This window comes from Epinephelus fuscoguttatus, linkage group LG18, assembly GCF_011397635.1.
Source record: "Epinephelus fuscoguttatus linkage group LG18, E.fuscoguttatus.final_Chr_v1".
Lineage (NCBI taxonomy): Eukaryota > Metazoa > Chordata > Actinopteri > Perciformes > Serranidae > Epinephelus > Epinephelus fuscoguttatus.
The window spans coordinates 14,534,201-14,553,893 of record NC_064769.1 but is presented as its reverse complement, the minus strand read 5'-3'; the positions used below and the strand labels follow the sequence as shown (position 1 = coordinate 14,553,893).

Here is a 19,693-nt window from a genome sequence, read left to right as displayed (position 1 = left end):
ACTTGGAACGGGACAGCATCAAACCCAAAAGCACCACATATCACCTCATGAACCTGGAGCTCTGGACTTTTAACTGTTTGGAAAGACTCGGGGGACAAAGATACGCCGGTGAGAGAGGGAAGGAGCAGAAAGGAGAGAGTGGCCGGGAGGATCAGGAGCAGGAGGATGAGAGCAGGGTATGAATGAATGAATCCTGGAGAGAGGATCCACTTTAGAAACTTGAGGTGAGTTGGGTGTTGTCTGAAAATAGGTCAGAATCCTTTAATAATGTTTTCATCTCATAGTTGTATTGGTAAAGTTGATCATTTGTGTGTCATTTTCAGCGCTGAATTATTATGTTATATGGTTAAAAGCAAAAGAAATAAAGATGTACTGAATCTAGTGTGACATACAGTCAGAACCAACTCTATTTACAACTACATGTGCTAAATAAATTAGCAAAAAAGTTTGTTATATAGAAAGACATGGGGGTCACACAGGTGTTCTTTTACTTTCTTGCTCCCTGACACTCACACACTTTAAATGCGCACAGCTGCAACCATCCCCACAATCAGTAAAAAAAAGGACATGGACTTCGGACACTTTGGATAAGCCGTGTGTATTTAGTCAGCATCACTGTCACCATTTTCCGTGGCTTTTTAAGTTCTTCATTCATGTTTAATTTCAGATTATAAAGTGCTACATGTATAATTATGAATCACAGCTTACTCTGTTTCTCTCTACTTTGTTTCATGTTCTCACTTTCACTCTCTCCACTACTCTTCATATCACCAAACTTCTGTTTCCTTTATCTCACCAGGTTGTCCATCCACCAGCGTGCATTAACAATTCCTCCGTCTGCAATATCTCTGGTAAATGTCCTCCAGAGCTGTGGAGTGTGACAATGGTGTTTGTGTCCTGTGTATCAAACGCCATTATCACACTAAATAGCTACAGTGTGAAAAGAGCCTCAACATGTCCCTCAGTCAGTCTCCCTCTGTTTGTATTGTGGCTTCTGTATCTGAATTGTCTTACCATAGATTTGTAATAGTTCCCTCATTCAAATCTTAGAAATGTGTTTATGTGACACCACTGAGGAGGAGCTGAGATAAAAATAGATACACTGTGTTGATATATGGTACATGATCTTGAGCTTCTGAGTGTGACCCACTTACTTTTGTGTTTGAGGTGCTAATTTGCTGCTGGAGACCTTCTCCTCTGTGAGTACAACATAAAAATAGACGGCCCATTTGTTTTTTCATGCTGTCGCCATTTCTTGTGTTGACATCTTTCGAACTTTTTCCCAACATGTAAACAGGTAATCTGATCTAAACAATTGTAGCACTACATTTTAAGACCGTACAACTGTCTTCATCCTACAAATGACATAAATAAAGTGTTTGTTTTTTGTCTGTTGCTACAGAGTGAACTTTTCTCACATTCCTATGAACTAAATTAGACAAACTGTTCACATTTGATACACATATTCAAACCCAGCCCCGTGTACAAAGACAAGCAGATATTTGCACATCAGTGTCAATCATGATGCAATACCCTTAATCCCTCAAACCTGTGGGTCAGAGGTCCCAATACAGAAAATGTGTTGATTTAAAGGGACAGCTCACCCCAAGATAAAAAAAAAATACATATTTTTCCTCATACCTGTAGTGCTGTTTATCAGTTGAGATTGTTTTGGTGTGAGTTGCAGAGTGTTGGAGATATCGTCCATAGAGGTTTCTGCCTTCTCTCAAATATAATGGAACTAGATGGCACTCGGTTTGCGGTGCTCAAAGTGCCAACAGTTGCATTAAAAAAACTTTGATTTGTCAAGATAACCCACAGACCTTGTTGTGAGCAGTTTCGTGTAGGAACTATTTTCTTTCTACCAAACTACACCCGCCACTATATCATCGCGCAGAAGGAAGTGTGCATCTACTCATGGACAAGAGGCTCAAGCTTGTGACAGATGCAAACATTAATGGCGTCCTCCTCGGCTGAGCTGTAATGATATCTAGCTCAGTGGTGCTAGGTGAGCTAGCAGTAGATGCAGCATTGATATAGTTTGCAGGTCAGTTCCAACATGAAACTGGTCACAACAAGGTCTGTGGATTATTTTGAGCAGCCAGAGTTTTTAAAATACATTTTTTGGCGCTTTGAGCACCACAAACTGAGTGCAATCTAGTTCCATTATATTGGAGAGAAGGCAGACATCTCTACAGCTGATATCTCCAACACTCAGCAACTCACAACAAAACAATCTAAACTGATAAATAGCACCACAGGTAAAAGGAAAAATATGTACTATTGATTTATCCTTTTAACTTAATGAAAAATAAACCAGAAAGCCTCTCCAACCAGCAACATCTCTTTAATGACAAAGATCAAGTGTGTGCATATACGCTGGCCGAAAGCCTCAACCTGAGAGCCATGTCAGCAATTTGGGTCAGGGATTTAAAAAGCAACAGTGAGAGTAGGACAGAGGAGCTTATTATATGGAGACTGTGTGCCATTGAACAGCTGGTATGTTATTGATATCATATGTATGCAGACAGGCTCTGAACGGGTTTAGTTTCACATGTCAGTGACTTAGTTTGAGCTAGGCCGCAGACTGGATCCTTGAAATGATGCCAGAAAATCAGAAGAAGATTTGCACCAGGTAATAAAATGACAAATCAATAAATCTTCACATTTTTTCAGTGAATACATTCAAAAGTATACTTTACACAAGCTTTACAAAATGACTTTGTTGTTTCCAGAATAAAATGTGAGCTCATCCTGAATCAGTACCTTTTCCTATATGAACATTATAATGATATGACACTAAACGAATACATGTTCATCAAACACCTGTGTCACCTCGCAAACCAAACACACAAAACTGACCCACTCATACTGAACTCAAAACAATACATGTTCTCTACTGTGTGTGGTTCATCATACAGCCTATTTAAAAGACATTTCCTCTAATCAATTAATTAACAAGTTCATTAATTTAATGAAGTAATAAATTTGAAAACATCACAGAAGTAAAAAAACAAACAAAAAAGTGTTGTTGTGTAAAGAAAAACTATTGAACTTCATCAATAAAGCAATCTCTCTAAGACATCAAAGTTCAACGTTGTCGACAAACGTCATCATTTTCAAGTGTCACAGTTTACCCAAAACTCGTGAAATAAAGTGTCACACTTTCATTCAGAGACCATCTCTGGTCTCAAATGTTCAACATGAGATGTAGCAAAAACTCCTATACAACAATAGTGGCTCCCTCCAGAGTCAAACCCATCTGTCTCCTCTGTCATCTTCCACCTGCAGCCCAAAACCTTCTGATTCATCTTTGACAAACCAAACTCTGCAAGACAAGGTCCAACGTGAGCAAAGCAAATCAAATCAACTAAACCCTCACCAGTTCAATAAAAATGAAATCCCCATAGTCCAAAGATTCTCCTCCTATTATGACTTGCCCTTCATTGTTGGCCCAAATGTTTTCTTCTTGGGTGCAGCAGAGGGTTGGGGTTTGGGTTTGGGAGCAGATGCAGGCTTTTTAGGTTTGGGCTGCAGGGACTTGAGGCCCAGGATCTCACAGTATTTGTTGCACTGGTGCAGAGCTTTGAACTGGTCAATGAAGGAGGTGGCACAGTTTCCTTTGAAGCCCTTATATCTAAAAAGAAATAAAATAACTTGTCACTTTGCATGTATTAACAATTTGCATCTGTTATTGGTGTAAAGAAAAAAAAAATACTCACCCTTTCTTACAGGTGGCTATTCCCACATCAGTGAGCCTCATTCCCACCCCTGAAAATCACAAAATCAGACTGATTTAAGCGCTCTGAATGAAATCATTTGCAGATACAAAGATTATAAACTTGTATATTTGCACATTTTCCCAACCTTGCATATCAGTAACCAGCAGGTTGCCATCAGTCTTATCATACACCCAGTGCTGGAAAGCACAACATTTCTGCCCTGCCTCTGAGTCCCGTCTCATCAGGTTGATCTCTTTGCCGTCCTTGACTGAATACTTGACAAAGTCGCCGATCAGCTCCTCCTCCAGGGTGGCGTATGGGATGTCATTGGATGGACGGTGAACCAGGTAGATGGGAATGATCCTGGTGGAAGTGTGAAACAAAATGACATGAGCTGTGTGTGTTTCAGACTATTGTTAAATAATTAAAACAGAGAGTCATGTTGTATATTATGTTTACAGGTTGTCATGTGTGTCACTCACTCTGGGATCTCTCCAAAGGATTCAACAGCCTGAGCTGCAGTGGTGTACGCCTTGATGTACTCTCTCGCTGTGTTCTGGACCTGGCACTCCTACAGAGCAAACAAAATTAACAGAGGACATCTCATAAGATCTTTGATAAAATATTGTGTTTATTCTGTTTTTGTAAAAGAATAAAACTCAAAACTGGATGATTAACATATCAAAATAAAACCAGATGGCCCCAAGTGTCACATTTTGCATGTTATGTAAGCTATGTTTAGTGGCTCTCTCTGAGCATTTCCCCCTACAAAATGCATTTTTGAGTCATTTCAATCGGAATTCTATGACATTGCGTCAAAAATTTGATTCAGAAACATTTCCATAAAATTCTCTGCACAAAAAATGCTTATTAAAGGTCTAGTGTGTAGGATTTAGTGGCATCTAGCGGTGAGGTGACAGGACTGAAACTTCTCCCACGTGCCAAGCAATGGTTGTATATGACAAAATGGACATCATGTTGCCACTTCCTCCTGCTGTACAAAAATGAAGCCAAAATATCCCTGATACGGCTGCTGCCATTTTACATTGGTGACATCAGTTACAACACAGTACCGATCTCTGTGTTCCCATCTATAGACTTGTCCAACCAATTGCGAGCAGCGCCATTGATAGTGAGCGCACAGATTGGCACACACAGCTGCCAATCATAATGTCAAACCCCCTTTTAATAGCATCAAATAACTAATTAAAATCAAACTTATCAGAAAAATGAAAGCTTGAACATACATCAGTGTGATAAAACGGCCATAAATGACAGAAATCATCTTTAGGAAAAATTTATCTGAGGTGTACTTTGATGTTTTTAGTTTGGCCCATGTCCCATCTGCGAAAATGGAGAGGGTGGGGATTATGACAAATACTGCAGCCAGCCACCAGGGGGCGATTGAGGTGTTTTGGCTTCACTTTTGGGGAGCTTTCATGTCGTCCATCTTTATAAACAGACTGTGGTGCCAACTGGGTAAGAGAACTCCAGTGGCTGACAGGAAAACGTGTATGGCCATATCTAGAGCCAGTGTTTGATTTATCTGCTCTGGGCTACTGAATAACAACATGGGGGACTCCCCAGAGGAAGTCCTGTGATGTTCTTACCTCTACAGCCAAGGTAAAGTTCTTCTGAACAAGCTCATCGTTGTTCTTGGTCCCGTAGCTGATAGAATTGTGTACTTTTAGCACACAGGGGTATCCAGGCAGTAACAGAGGGATCTGACCCGCCCGCATCTTGGTCCGAAAAGCCCGCCGGTGCATCCCCTCCCCGAAGTGAACCTTTTCAGTGACAATGCTGACAGGTTGGTTCTCTCCAAAGCATTGGTCTGTTAAGAAATCCTCTTTGAAAATCAGCCTGGAGCAGTGGACATCCTCCTCCTCACTCTCCATCTCCACGGGGGCAGCTAGAAAGACAATGTGTCATCTGTTATCTGTCAAAATCCCAAACAAAACTGAGCCAAGCTTTTAAAGCTCAGAAAGTAACAAAGATCACAACTTACATATGACAGTTTTCGGAGTTGGAGGGATGACAATCTCACTGAGCACTGTAAAATAGTCAAAAAGAAGAAATGTGTTGGATACACATTTTTAACGACATTTATGTTTTAGATGTTGTCATTAAATCATGTTTTTTTTTACCTTCATATGTGAGCACATAGTCCAGGGAGACTGATCCATTCAGACTGGTGAGCTGACACTGGTACTTGCCCAAGTCTTTGTGGGAAGCGTTGGAGATGGTCAGTGACACTCTGCTCTCGTCCCCTGCGCTTCAGAGAGAGGTACCAGAGTCACAAAATGCACCACACAAAGCCACTAATCTCTACACAACAACCTACTGGCACTATATCTGACAACAATCTTTTTCAATAGGTTATATACATTATGGCAATCCAGGATCCTTTCTAAGCCAAATATATGAATTGTGTCTGCTCGAATTTGACTGTGTTGATTGCTCCTCTTGACGAATGTCAATCGACTCGAGTATTATGCAAGCAAAGGTAGCTGTAGACAGGTATAGGCTATGTAGAAGGTGCAGGTTACACAATCGCTGCTGGGCAAAAAAAAAAAATGTAGATTTAACGTGAAAATAGTCTCTTTTTTTTTTTTTTTTTTGCTTTAACTTATCGTTATGAAGTAATTCTTGACTGTATCACTGTAAGTTCTTTACAGTTTCTATCCCCAGTAGTGGAAATGGCAAAACAACCAAAGTAACTGTGAAAGAGAAATTGCAGTGTGTCCTGTGTTGTTGTTAGATACTTGGCACTGAGGACAATGGAAAATGTTCCAGTGGTCTTTGTAACAGCCGCGCCAACAATAACAACATTTTGAAACACTGGGGTGGAGTTGAAAAGTTTCCACTTTAAAGGAAACAGAATTTAAACCCATAGGTCCGCTTTATCCCTGCAGGCAAAGTATTGCAAAGCACATTTTCCTCTTACAAAGCTAATGGTGTTAATGTGCGGGGAGGGGGACCAGAGTGTGGGTTGGGATGACATTATCAACAGTTATCTCAGTCTGAGTGCAGTGTGCTAGCCAGTGGGATACAAACATGGACTCACATGCACGCACTGCCAGAGTCGACCCCACACAACAACAAGAGAAGCTTTGGTTACACACACAAGTAGCATGGCTTCGTTCTCTCCTAAGGATGCCATTACTCATCTTTATCTTTACATGTTTTTCTTTTATATTAATGCTCTGAATGTTATAAACATTGTGTAAAGATGAGGGTTAAGTAAAAAAAATACATTGTAAAACTCCTGTAAAGTGAATCTAAATACCTTCTCTTGATCTCAGACAGGACAGTGCCATCTCTGCGCCAGGTGACTATGTGGTTGGAGAAGACAGCTGCGAACTGACACCATAGGCACAGACTCTGGGGGTCCCCGCTCACTGATACTGCCTGGATAGGTTTTACCACCTTGGGCTCTGCAGACATTGTCATATGCTTTTATTATGAGGTGTTTACACACCATCATGCAGTAGAATAGCAGGAATTATGAATGTGTCACAGAGGAGTGCTTTGCAGAGAAAATGTTTAATGTTATATCTCTTACCTTCCTTGGGTGGGATTGTTTGTTTGACCACTTCACTGTACGGCTTCTTACGAGTTGCCCCTGTATCTGCCTTGGGCTCCTCTCCCTTTGCCTGGATAGAAACATCTGGCTTTGGTAATTTAGACTCCAAAGCACTGACAATCTTTCCAAACTTATCCTCTGATAGGCGACGTCTTTTGATGATATCATCTTTTAGAGGACTGGTGAACTTTTTTGGCTGTTGGTCTTTATGATCTGAATGATGCAGGGGTTGTTCTCCCTGCAAAGATTTATTCTCTGGTTGCTGGGACTTTTTATCATCTGACTTAATACTGTCCTTTTGAGCTTTCCCAGCTTTAATGCCCAGCTTGGCCTCAAACATATCAATCCTTCCTTTTGCAGTCTTTGGTTTTGCTCCATTTTCTACTTCAACCAGTGGCTCAGCTACACTTTTCACTGCTGTTGCATTCGGAGCATGCTTCTTTTTCTTCTTGCCGTGTGGCTTGTTTGGAGCCTTCTCAGTTGCTGCGCTGGTCTCAATTACCAGTTTAGCCTCCTTGTCCTCAAATGCAACTGGAGTGTTCTCACTGGTGTGAATTTCCTCGATAAGAGGATGAGTTTCTTGCTGTTTGCAGACCTGCTGGGCCGAGACATGGGGAGATAGATTCTCCTGTTTCTTGGAAACTTGTGCACCATAGTGATGACAAGTTGATTTGTCCTTTTTGGAGCGTGCCTTGCTCTCTGAGCTGGACTTGTGGGTTTTGTGTGGCATATTTTCAGCTGTTTTCTGATTCAACTCAGGCTGTATGGCTATGGAGATGGGTTTTGCAACCCTGGAAACAAATGGGTCATTTAATTCTAAAGTGATGACCGCAACACGGCTCTCCTCTGAGACGACGAAATGATCTGCAGGGAAATCAGCCAAGTTTGATAGTTCTCTACTGAGGTCATGAATCTCCTCGAGTATTGTTTTTCTTGCAGTAACCAAGCCCGGTTGTTTCTCTGGTGAAGATTTCTCAGCAGAGTCTATTGTATTTTCCTTTTTATGAATCACCTCATCACCTTCCAAAGATGTTTCCTCAGTAATCCCATTCGAAGTTGGCGAGAGAGCGCAGGGTTGTGTGTGATCACAACTGTTGTCATTGAGAGGCCTTTTGGCACAAGTTTGCTCTCCTTCCAAACTGCAGCTTGTCCGACAGACTAGGGAGGAGCCGATACTGAGAGGAGCTAAGGGCATAATAAACTTGGGACTCTCCCACTGTGGCTCCACCTGACATGCTCCATCAAGGTCTGGTAAAGTGTCAGACGACACGTGTGTGTGGACATTGAAGTTCGGGACAGGTTGTGTGGGCACAGCTGGCACGTGTGAGCTTATCACAGCATGTGCAATGAAGAAATTAAGATCTGTTGATGGTTCGGTTCCTTTACAATCGACCTCGGCTGGCCTCGTGCTCCTTTTGGCTTCCTGCTCGGCAACGGAGCTTGGCTGATGGACGCTGTGTTCACCTGTCACTTCACACACTTCATCTCCAAAGGGCTGATGATAAAAATAGACAAATAATGACACAAATGTCAGGTAATTATAGGCTTAAATATATTTAATAGATCATGATACATTTGAGTATAAGACTGACAGACTCCACTGATAGTATATATTAATCCTGGCATCAGTATAGCTAAACAGGTAATTATTTTAAAGGCAGATAATGCACTTAGAGGGTTACAAAAACATGCTGTAACATTTAGATGCATTCAACACATACCTTTCTATAGAGCCACAGAGCAGACGTATATGAAATACCATGGCTCTATATCTGATCCCACAGTCCATATGTCCTGCACGCAACTGAAACCTACACTGTCGCTGTTATAGACAGCAGCTCCAGCTATGCCTTGCGCACCTAAGCCAATCAAAAGCAGTCTCTCAGGCCCATGGACCTGTTGGCGCTCTGATCTTGGCTTTTTAAAGGAGATGCAGTGGGAATGGGTGTGTTAAAGGGTGCGTACATAAAGAGAGAGGGAGAGAGAGAGAGAGAGTAAGGGAGGGTCGTGTTTCAGTCCTCAGCTGTGCTCTCCTCTCACCTCCCACCCTGACACGCCACGGATGCATGCTATTATCATTGAACTCTCAGCTATTATTAGATGCCATTTCTGTCCATCTGAAGTTTTCCTCTCATGCACTCCCTGTTTCCTTCAGCACACACAGCTGTCAGTCTTTGAGATGGGAGCCAAAGGACTTATCCATTAATACAGAATCAAGCCCTGGGTGAGAGTCCTTCATGGGTGCAAAATGAGTGGCTCCAATCCAAAGCAAGGCGACAATACTCGTGAGTCTCATACGTGAATTTCGCTCTCCGCTATGTACCTTCTCCTGACAGGCTATCAATACTGTAAGGACAACGCTGACAAGGACAGTAGCGGGAATATCTGTTAACGTTCTGGCCATGTTGCCACATTGCATGACTGTTTTACGTGTTGGCCAGTGCGACTGATGTGAAGGTGATCGCTGTTGTTCTCTCTGTTACAAAGGGTGAATATTTCCACTGCTCTCTCTGTCACATACCTCAGAGAAAGTGATGTGTGTTTGAGCGTGTGTGAACATGTGTGTGTGTGTCTGTATGTGTGGGTCCAAGATGCATGTAAATAAATACACAGTCCCAAGGTTTAATTCTAGAACATGCACTCATTCTTCATGCTTCTCACATAAAGCAGACACATGACAAACTCTTTTCTGAATTATCAACCTCTATAGTAAGTCACCTTACCTTCTCGATTATCAGCCCTCCAGGTGTATTTTGTCCCTCCAAATCTATATCCTCTGTTATCTTCAGTATGATTGTATCTTCCTCAGTGCTGATGGAAACTTTTGACTCGTCAAATCCACCAAAGAGAGAAAGGTCAAGCTCAGCAGAGGATGCAGACCCAGAGATCACATCCACACTCCAGGACGGGGCCACCGTAGCACCAGATGACCCCGTGGATGAGTGCTGGCGTGTGAGGCATGGAGAGCACTCAGCCTGGCCGCTCAAGGATTCGACACTCTGGGAGCCCTCTGTGTCTCTGAGCTCATGTCCTGCAGCTTCAAGGCACAAAGTGAGGCAGCTCTGCCCAGAGAGGACGGAGCCCTCTGGGATGTTTTGTGTCTCTAGAGGCCGATCCTGGACACCCATGGGTGGCTGCGGTTGTGCCTGCACTGTTGGCTCTCGACCCTTTATCTCTTTAGACGTCTCTGGTTCTATACGAGTATTTACCTCTGCTAGTGCCTGTGTCAGAGCATCTATTTCAGCCCCGATCTCTGTGAAGGCAGCTGTGAAGTCCTCTGGTGGAGCCGTGATGATCCCAGTCCAGTCGGACAGTGCACTTGCCCAGCTGTCCACTGATGACCACCTCTCAACTGGTGGCCCCCAACCTCTGGTGTCATCGCTGGACCAGCCAATCCCCTCGCTACTGTCAAAGCTGTAACCTGATAGTTGTGTCTGTCGTGGGATAAAAGACAAGTCACCGGTGAGCCCTTCTTGCATCACAGAATGTCCTGTCAAGTCTTCGGCATCCTCACCTCCCAGATACTGGCATGCGTCCACCCACAGCTCGACAGGGCTCTCGCTTCTCTGTGGTCGGGGGGTTGAATCAGCAACCTCTGCTTTGCCTTGCCTCCCATCATTTACCGACATTAAGCCTGCCTCACAGGCATCCACAGCAGGTGGCCTCGGATGCTGACCCGCATCTGACTCATAGTCCACCATAGTTTGTTCGTCAATAGAGCTGTGAGGACATAGTGTCACCACATTGTCTGAATCATACAGCGGGACATGTGCATCGCAGTCAGGTTTTTTTTCCTGTGTTTGTGATAATGGCTGGTATTCAGGACATTGACCTTCCTGGGGATCTACACTAGAGCTCAGGATGAAGTCCTGCGTGTCATTTTCAAAGATATAAAGGTCTGACAGAGATGCCATTACTGTATCACTCTCTAAACTATCTGACTGATGTGGGAACGACCTTAATAGAGAATAGGCTCGACTGTGGTCAGAGCTGGAGAGCTCAGTGACAGATGACTCCGTCGAACCCTCAGAAGTAGATGACATCGCCCCAAATGGTTGAGGTGCACTATTTTCTTGTGGGTCTTGTTTAATGTGAAACTCTGAAAAAGATTCAGATAGAGGCGAAATAAGGTCATGAGAGAAGTGAGGTAAAAGAGGTAATGCAGGTTCTGTTGAGCCAAAATAGCTACAAACCCTGAAAGCATCATCCTCTGGCACAGGCTCGGAGCAAAGTGACAAACACTCTGAGATATTATAGCTGGATGATAAAGGCTTCAAACTGTCTGAGATGGCGCTTTTCTCCTGAGAGAGGCATTTGGAAACATTTGATAAAGGCTCAGTGGATTTATCTTTAAGGTCTGACGGATCTGACACAGCCTCTGCTCCTGTCTGGTATGCAGACAGCTTGTTTTCTGTGGGATTGTGCAAAAAAGAAAGAGGGTCTAAATCCTTAGTCTGTGTGTCTGTGGGAGCTGGTGGTGACCGTGTTTGGTCATCCGTGCAGAGGAGCGACGGATCCATCGGGACTTGTAGTTGTGCTGCTCGAGGAGATTGTCAGCAGCAAGATTCCAGCTGTCAAACAGCAACTTTGGGCCAAGTTTTGTGACAAACGGCAAAAAGTTCTGCATATAGACTGTTGGTGCCTGGCTTTTCTGGTGTCATTTCCTCCCCTGAGTCCAACGGTATACTTAGATCCTTTGATTCGGTACCTGGAAAGTAAAATCAGGCAGTCAAATAATCTGATGCTCACGTGTATATTTACCTCCTCAATCTGAAATATTTAAAGGGAGGCCCAAGATCTCTTTCTGGCTGTTTATCCTACTCGCAGAAGATGCCCCTTCAACTGGCATGTTGCATCTATTTTAGAAGCTTTTAAAGGACACTTGACATACCTTATCAACAGGAAACCTGCCTGTTGTCGTTACTTCGTAGCTGATAAAACTGTGTGGTGTGAGGCGGTTGTGTTTTTGCCAGATGCACACTACACTCGGATTTCTACTCTCTTGCACAACTGAGGGGGCAACAAAATATGCCTGATCTATATTATCAATATATTATAATATATACTGGTATGTGGGATTTTGACATCAGACAGTGTGGGATTCATCAAAAAATGTAAATGATCTTTTACACAATCCTGATCAGTCGTTACTAGATATTTACCAGATATAGAAAACACATCAATATTGAGTTGACAAGCCTATTGAGCTGCTAGTAGTTACATATTGAGAGAATTGTTAAGAATCTCTGGTGCTACTTATTAGTTCAAAGGTCCAACTTTGCAGTACATGATATGGTAAGGAAGGTAACAGTCTCAGTTTACCGGCTGCAAATCTATGAATGTTTCCACTTGTCTTTTATTTGTACTAAATTGAAAATAATGAAAAATATACAAATACAAAAATTATGTTAAGAATACACTCAGATTTAATACCACTTTCTTTTGCTTTTCAGATTCTTCTGATTATTTTTTTTCTAAAGCAATTACAGTGATACACACATTCAGCACAGAATCTGCAGCTTTAATTAAAGCTGATATCTGATATTTCTGAAACCACAGTCTGTGGAGGTGTCTGTGGTATTGTTGTTGCTAAAGTCCTCAGCACTAATGAGACTCCAGACTTCATAATTTGGTAAAACACATTTAGAATAAGTTGTTTTTCCATAATTTTTAAGTAATTATATTGTTAAATTGGAGGAGTTATGTAGAGAGAGCAGAGTGCCATCTAGTTCCATTATATTGGAGAGAGGGCAGACATTTCTATGGCCGATATCTCCAACACTCCACAACTCATACCAAAACAATCTACATTTATAAACATCACTACAGGTAAGAGGAAAAATATGTATATTTGTTTTTGTTGTGAACTGTCCCTTTAAAGGTCCCCGTGTACCAAGCATGAAGGATAACAATGGTGACTGATGGTGGAAATCGTGAATGGCCCTATTTAGAGCCAGTGTTTGGTTTGTCCATTCAGGGCTACTGTAGAAACAACACGGTGGACTTCACTGAAGACAACCTGCTCCATATGAAGATACCAGCTGATAGTAAGATAACAAAAACACATCCATTCTTAGTTTTAGGTGATTATACACTAATGAAGATGTAGTCATGAATAATATACCCCCCTAAATCCACCACACTGAAGCTTTAACATGTGTTTCCCCTTATTCTCCTTTTAGATTGCTGCTGCCATTACTGTGTCTTAAAATCACAACGTGTCGCAGTGGTGTGGTGGTGTTGTTGCCTGTAGTGCTGCCCACTACAGGGCACCTGACATACATGCATAGGCCTAATATGAAGTGTTGAAGGGGGAGGCTTCAAAACATGCACCCTGATATACAAGATTGCAGGAGGGGAACTGGTGGCACAGACACTGGAAAAATACCAGCACATCTTCACCCATGACCTGCATTTGTGACATTCCTGCTGCAGTGAAGGACACCTAGGAGAGAGCTCGGGCCTGATATGTTTCCTATGTTTACAGATGCTATGTTTAGTAAGTCTGTTGACAAACACCTTGAATATATGAAGAAAATTCAATTTTTTGAAGCTGCAAAACATATTAAAATCCTGACAAAATGAGTTGAAATATTGTTTCCCCATTAATTAATCCAATTTGTTTGCTACGCCACAGTCACATGCAGCACACTGGCTCTATATTTAGATTTGATTATGGCCTGCATATTAATAGTCCATACACCTGAGTTGTAATCTACTTTTAGAGTCACACTGAAGGGTTTAAACGAATCAGAAATCAGTGTTGTTGGTATTGTTGATTAGTACATTAGATGTGACTCGATCTCCACTGACATTAAAAAACAATAAAGCTGTCAGCACCTGCGTGACTGAAAGCAAGAAAGTGTAACTGGATTTCATATTGAATGTCTGTGCCAAAATAGATCAATCCTCGGTCACACTACCCCCCCCCCCCCCAAGAGCCTGCTGCGTCTTTAAAGCGTCTGTATGTGGAGGACTTGCTTGACAGATGTATGCTCAAGTAGATCAGGAACACAGTTTTAAAAAACAATTAAACAAGCTGCCTCAAAATATAAGACTTTCTCAACACTGACAGCTACGCATGAACAGAAAACTAGACAAATATTTACTAAAATTCATTACACTTACAAATCAATTTGAGGAATTACTTTCGATTCTTGACAAAGTGTGTTATGTGTGTCATGCAGCACAACACAGTGTGTGTCCACCTATCAGCAGTCCAGTACAAAGCAGTGTACTGACAACATCTACCATTCCCAAAGAAAACCACAAACAACGTCAACAAACGTCAACGTCACAGCTGAATCACCACGCATGATCAAAGTATCATTACTTGAGGCATTAAAGCAGTTGTCTCACCCTGCGAGGGGGATTTTCGTCATGCATGCAGTACGTACCCTTGTCATAGCCGTGTGGTCGAGGATATAGACATATGATGTAGGACTTCAGTATGAGCTCAGGGCTAGAGCCGGTGGTCTCGGGGTGTGAGTCTATTTTTAAATGTTGTCCCCCCGCAAGTACAAAGTCAGTTACCTGATATTGCAGACATGTGCTGTTCTTGAACATTTAACACTCAATATCTATATTTACAGGCTGTTTCAGCGATGGGCTACTCTACAGATGAAGATGTTGACTTGTTGGTGTTACAGACATTTAATTATGGGACGTTTTTTAATCTGGCCAGAGAGAAATAATGAGAAACTTTAAAAAGGGGCCTATCAGGATCATTTTTAGGTTAGGGTTAGTATTTGCAGTTTTACTAGAACATGTTTACATGTTTCAATGTTCAAAAACACTTAAATTTCCTCATACTTTATGTGCTGGATTATCTGTATTCACCCTCTGTCCGAGACGCTCCATTTTACTGCCTCTCTCTTTAAGCCCCCCTCCCTAAAAAGCCCAGTCTGCTCTGATTGGTCAGCGTTTCCGGGTGTATCTTACCCCAGCATCTCTGCAGGTGAGGAATGACTGTAACAAAGAATAGTGGAACTTTATACTGTTGAAGAATCGCCAGTAAAAGCTTCTAAACCAAAATCCTTACAACCTGACATGTTCCAGCAGGAATATGATCCAAAAAATGGGGAAAAAATTACAACACCTGTAAACAACATTTCAAGTTTCTCTAATGTTAGCATGTAGCTACATGTAGCAGTGTGCCTGGATATGTCACAAGCTGATGACATCTTGTTGCAAAAGTAGAAAAGAAACATTGGAAACAGTATTCAGCTTTGTCTGAAGCCTGAGGTTATTGCTTACAATGATTACTTGACATATGTCTCCTTCATTATTTGAAACTTTGGCCATGTTTAATATAAACTTCAGACACTGTAATACTATATATGTCACAGAAAATAAGGAAAAGTATAACAGGTCCCCTTTAAACAAGCCCCCCAAGCACACACTGGAGTTATAATTAACTTTAGATAGTGATTTAGTATGCAAGGAAAAAATTATTAAATGTTTATTTCACTCTTGTCTGTACAGCTCAGAAAAGAAAAATGAAAATAGAAGCAAACAGTGAATATTTCATTAAACACAATTCTGTTTCTCTTGTAAAAGTTTTTATTTCTCCATAGAAGTAATCTAAGCAAACACTCTAACAACTAATTTTCTGAAGGTTACTGTAACCTTGTTGAAACAAAGTCCTTACGTTACACTTTGTGTGAGAAACATTAAGCAGACAGAGCTCTTATTCACCTACTTCCATTAGGTGCAAAGAAGCAAATAAACAAAAAAGACATGCAAAAGTTGCAGCTTGGAGTTCAGCCTGCATGATTAAAACAGATACAACAAAATATGTTTTATCTGTTTTCCATTGAAACACTATATGACAAAGTAAAATCTGATATAAACATGTGTTGACAGAGCACCCGTGACATCGAGGGTCACATTTCTGGCAACATTAATGCCCCTCTAACTATTCTGGCAGAGCAACAATGCACTGTTGTCAGTGACCAAAACAATCTAACGAGGACAGACAGACCTTTCTTGGCTTTTATGTAAAATTATGAGTGGTCAATTATCTCACCCTGCCATGACAGTGATTAAATGTGACTCTGCCTCTCATTAGCCAAATTACTCATCTCATAAGCAGTGAACACAAGCTAATCCCTAATGACATAGATGGCAGGTCAGTTTCCAATAATTTAGGTGGTCCAATGATTCTGATTTAGTTAGCAAGTAGTAATTATAATCTGTTGTCTGTACTTTAAAGGCATGAAATAATTATGCTTTTAGCTGCCCAGCTCCCAGAGTCCATAGATACTTTATAAGAAAAAGGGTGTAGTTTCAGTGGAGACATGGTGGTGCTTTTATTCTTATGGGAATTTAAAGTAACAAATGTTTTGGAAATAGTCTTATTTGCCTTCTTGCTGAGAGTTAAATACCAGTCTCACACCTGTATGCTACTTATGTGGGTACAGCCAAAGGTTGGTTAGCATAGCTTGGACTGGAAACAGGGAAACAGCTAGGCTGGCTCTATCTAAAAGTGTTAAAAATGGCTACTACAAGACTGCAATGATTCGATATAACATGTTAATCCATGAGCTTTAAAGGCACTGATAGTTTTTCCCCCTTTTTTCCCATTGCACAGAGCCAGGCTAGCAGTTTTCACCTGTTTTCAGTCTTTATGCTAAGCTAAGCTAACCTAACCAGGTGCTCGCTGTAGCCCCATATTGAACAGATATAAAAGCAGTATTAACTTTCTCATTCAACTCTTGGCAGGAAAGCAAATGTTCAAATATTTATTCATGTTTTGAGCACCACTTGACCCTAAACATTGAAAAAGGTATCAGTCTGTTCAGGTGTCTACAAAGTTTGGTATATACTACAGCTTTCACATGAGACACCATTTTACAACCTTAAGCGGCTTCTTGTCACATTCCTTTTTTTAAACTCAACCACTCATGTTGGTGGCATTTAATCAAACGTTTGCATATAACTTCACTTGCGGAATCAGTTTATTTTTTTGAGTGAATTTCCTCAAAACCACAACATTTTCTCCTTGTTACTTCATCTGTGCAAAAAGCCATTGTTTTTGCTACTGAAAGGCTCAGATTATTACTCTTAGTGTCTGACAACATTATGGAAAGGATCCCAATGAGCTAGACATTTTTGTTAAATAGTAATATCCTTTTTGTTTAATCAAAAACAGCCCTAAAATCACTATCACCAAACCCAGCAGACTCAAATTAAGTAAACTTTAGGGTGTACAGAACCAGCATATTTTCACATCTAACTGGGTGAATTAAGGGTTTATTTCAACTACACTAGAACTGGTGATTGTTGAAACAGTGCAGAGACAAACCAGGATGTTGAGGTTTGTTTCTGTCAGTATTAAGTGAAATGTGTATTGTGATGACAAAAAATACTGTTTATTCAAATGAAGTCTTGTGAGTTTGGCAATTGTGATCTGCAGACTGTTTCTGGTTAAACAAAAAGGATCTTACTCTTTAACACAAAGGCCTGTCTCTGTAAGGATCCCTTCCATAATGTTGTCAGACACTTAAAATAACAGTCTGAGCCTGTCAGTGGCAAAAACAAGCACTTTAGTGAATGTACATTGATGATGCATATTGCCCTAAGTGGATTCATTGTAGCCTGGTTCGCTGCTGCCAGCTGCAGTTATCTTGCTTAATGCTGAACCAATTACAAAAACAGAAATGTAGGAAAATAGAGTCATAATGTCAAAGTTTCCCTTTAAGTTCCCCTAAAAACCAGGCAGTCACCATGTCCATGTGCCTTCAGGTTCTTATGGTCACAGCAATGCAATTTTGTGTATCACCCGTCCCTTTCCTCTGGCCCGCTTTCAAATGCAGAGATTTTCTAATTCATACTACCAAACTGTGTGTATATTATCTGTATATGTTTTAGAAAACTGCTAACTAAATGTTGTTTCATAATGACAGTGAAGGACTGTTTTATAACCAAGAGTAGTTTATGGCTGTTACATCATTGCTCCTGCGACAGGTGGAGGGGAGCAGATTCTTTAACTGCAACAAAATCACCACATTGTAAATAGCTGTTTAACAACAGAGAGCCAAGAAAACAGCAACATCTCAAGCCTGATTTTTTAAAACCGAATGAAGAAAACAGACTCTTTTAAGTTACAATATCTCACTGACACACCTACAGCTTTCGCAAAGCAATGTATGAAGTCACTATTGTTAGTGTGTGTGTGTGTGTGTGTGTGTGTGTGTGTGTGTGTGTGTAGAGAGAGAAATCAGTCATGAGTTTTATGAATGAATACTCCCGCCGCACACACACTCTCTCACACACACACACACACACACACACACTACAGAGGGTTTCATTTATCATTACAAGCACAATAAACAGAAGAGGATGAGGACACAAAACCATTAAAATGATGTCATGTCCTTTTGCTCTTTTCGTGCCGTTATGTAACACTTGTGTCTGTGCAGCTGTTCTTGTAGCTGGTGCCTTGTAAATCTACTAAGCAACAGAGGGAGTATTATTGGATTAATGGGGCATGTTGTACGTGTGTGTGGGAGCTGTTGTGTAATAACTTGTATTTGATTCTTGTGTCTTTTATTTCTTTAACTAAAAAACATTTCAGGACTGTTTTATTTTGATGAAATTATTTTAGAAGTAGAACAAAGGAGAGCAATGTGGTTAAACCGTTTAAATGAAGATTTTCTAATGTGTCACAACACCTGACAGACCATTAAATCAATCGAGTCACCAAATAGCACTTGGACAGGACTTGTTATGATGTAGCTATTAAAGGATATGTGTCTGTGCATGTTTGTGTGGCTTCTCAGAACAAACACATTTACGGTCTCTGCAGGACACAGCTGATGGGCTGAGATGGCAGGTGGACTGTTGGGCAGCAAGTAATCAGTTCAGAGATTCACTGAATTAAGCTGAATTTTAACCACTTTAAGAAGGCCTTCAGATAAATGTATAATTACACAACATAAACTGGAAGCAGCACTCATAACAGCCATGCTCAGTATTTCTTTAGTTTTCAAAAGTTTTTCTTCCTCCAAAAACCAGTGTCATTACAAGTCTGAAGCAGTCTCAGCCATGTTACACCATCTTGAGCATGTTGTTGTGGGGTTTTGGATTGGACGTGGCCCCCGGTGGATTCTTGTAGTCATGGTGAGAGGAGTGTCATCTTACCAAAGCAAGATATATTTTTACACCATGTTGTTGCACAGTCTGCCTCGGCCCTCACGGCTGCCCTCCTTCCCCCAGACTCCCAGGAGCAGGACCAGGTGGAGAATGGTGCCGCACATGTAAGAAGTGTACGTCACAACCACATTCTGTTTGTCTGGAAGCGTGAGAGAGTTGGCTAAAGCATGCTTTACTGGATCCATCTAAGGCAGGAGCGCCATAGCAGGTGAATGATAGATATAGGACACAT

General features: G+C 41.3%; 1 protein-coding gene and 1 long non-coding RNA gene across 4 annotated transcripts; one reads left to right on the top strand and one right to left on the bottom strand.

Annotated features, from left to right (window-relative positions):
- Window positions 1-2,328: 2,328 nt before the first annotated feature.
- alpk2 (alpha-kinase 2) lies at window positions 2,329-14,784 on the bottom strand. 2 transcript variants are annotated; one of them, XM_049604366.1, is made up of 12 exons: window positions 14,703-14,784; window positions 11,499-12,013; window positions 10,029-11,404; window positions 7,285-8,800; window positions 7,009-7,156; window positions 5,867-5,994; window positions 5,728-5,772; window positions 5,333-5,631; window positions 4,205-4,293; window positions 3,868-4,085; window positions 3,723-3,771; window positions 2,329-3,637 (listed from the first exon to the last, which is right to left on the bottom strand). In XM_049604366.1, the coding sequence occupies exons 3-12, from the start codon at window positions 11,346-11,348 to the stop codon at window positions 3,430-3,432; spliced, it is 4,020 nt and encodes a 1,339-aa protein (XP_049460323.1). In that variant the 5' UTR covers window positions 11,349-11,404; window positions 11,499-12,013; window positions 14,703-14,784; the 3' UTR covers window positions 2,329-3,429. The 2 variants fall into 2 exon arrangements, with proteins under 2 accessions (XP_049460323.1, XP_049460322.1); XM_049604365.1 differs by having other exon boundaries at window positions 10,029-12,013.
- On the top strand, window positions 9,033-14,006 carry LOC125906006 (uncharacterized). 2 transcript variants are annotated; one of them, XR_007451727.1, is made up of 3 exons: window positions 9,033-9,590; window positions 13,283-13,352; window positions 13,488-14,006. It is a non-coding gene; the product is annotated as an uncharacterized LOC125906006 (long non-coding RNA). The 2 variants fall into 2 exon arrangements; XR_007451726.1 differs by having other exon boundaries at window positions 13,187-13,352.
- Window positions 14,785-19,693: the final 4,909 nt, after the last annotated feature.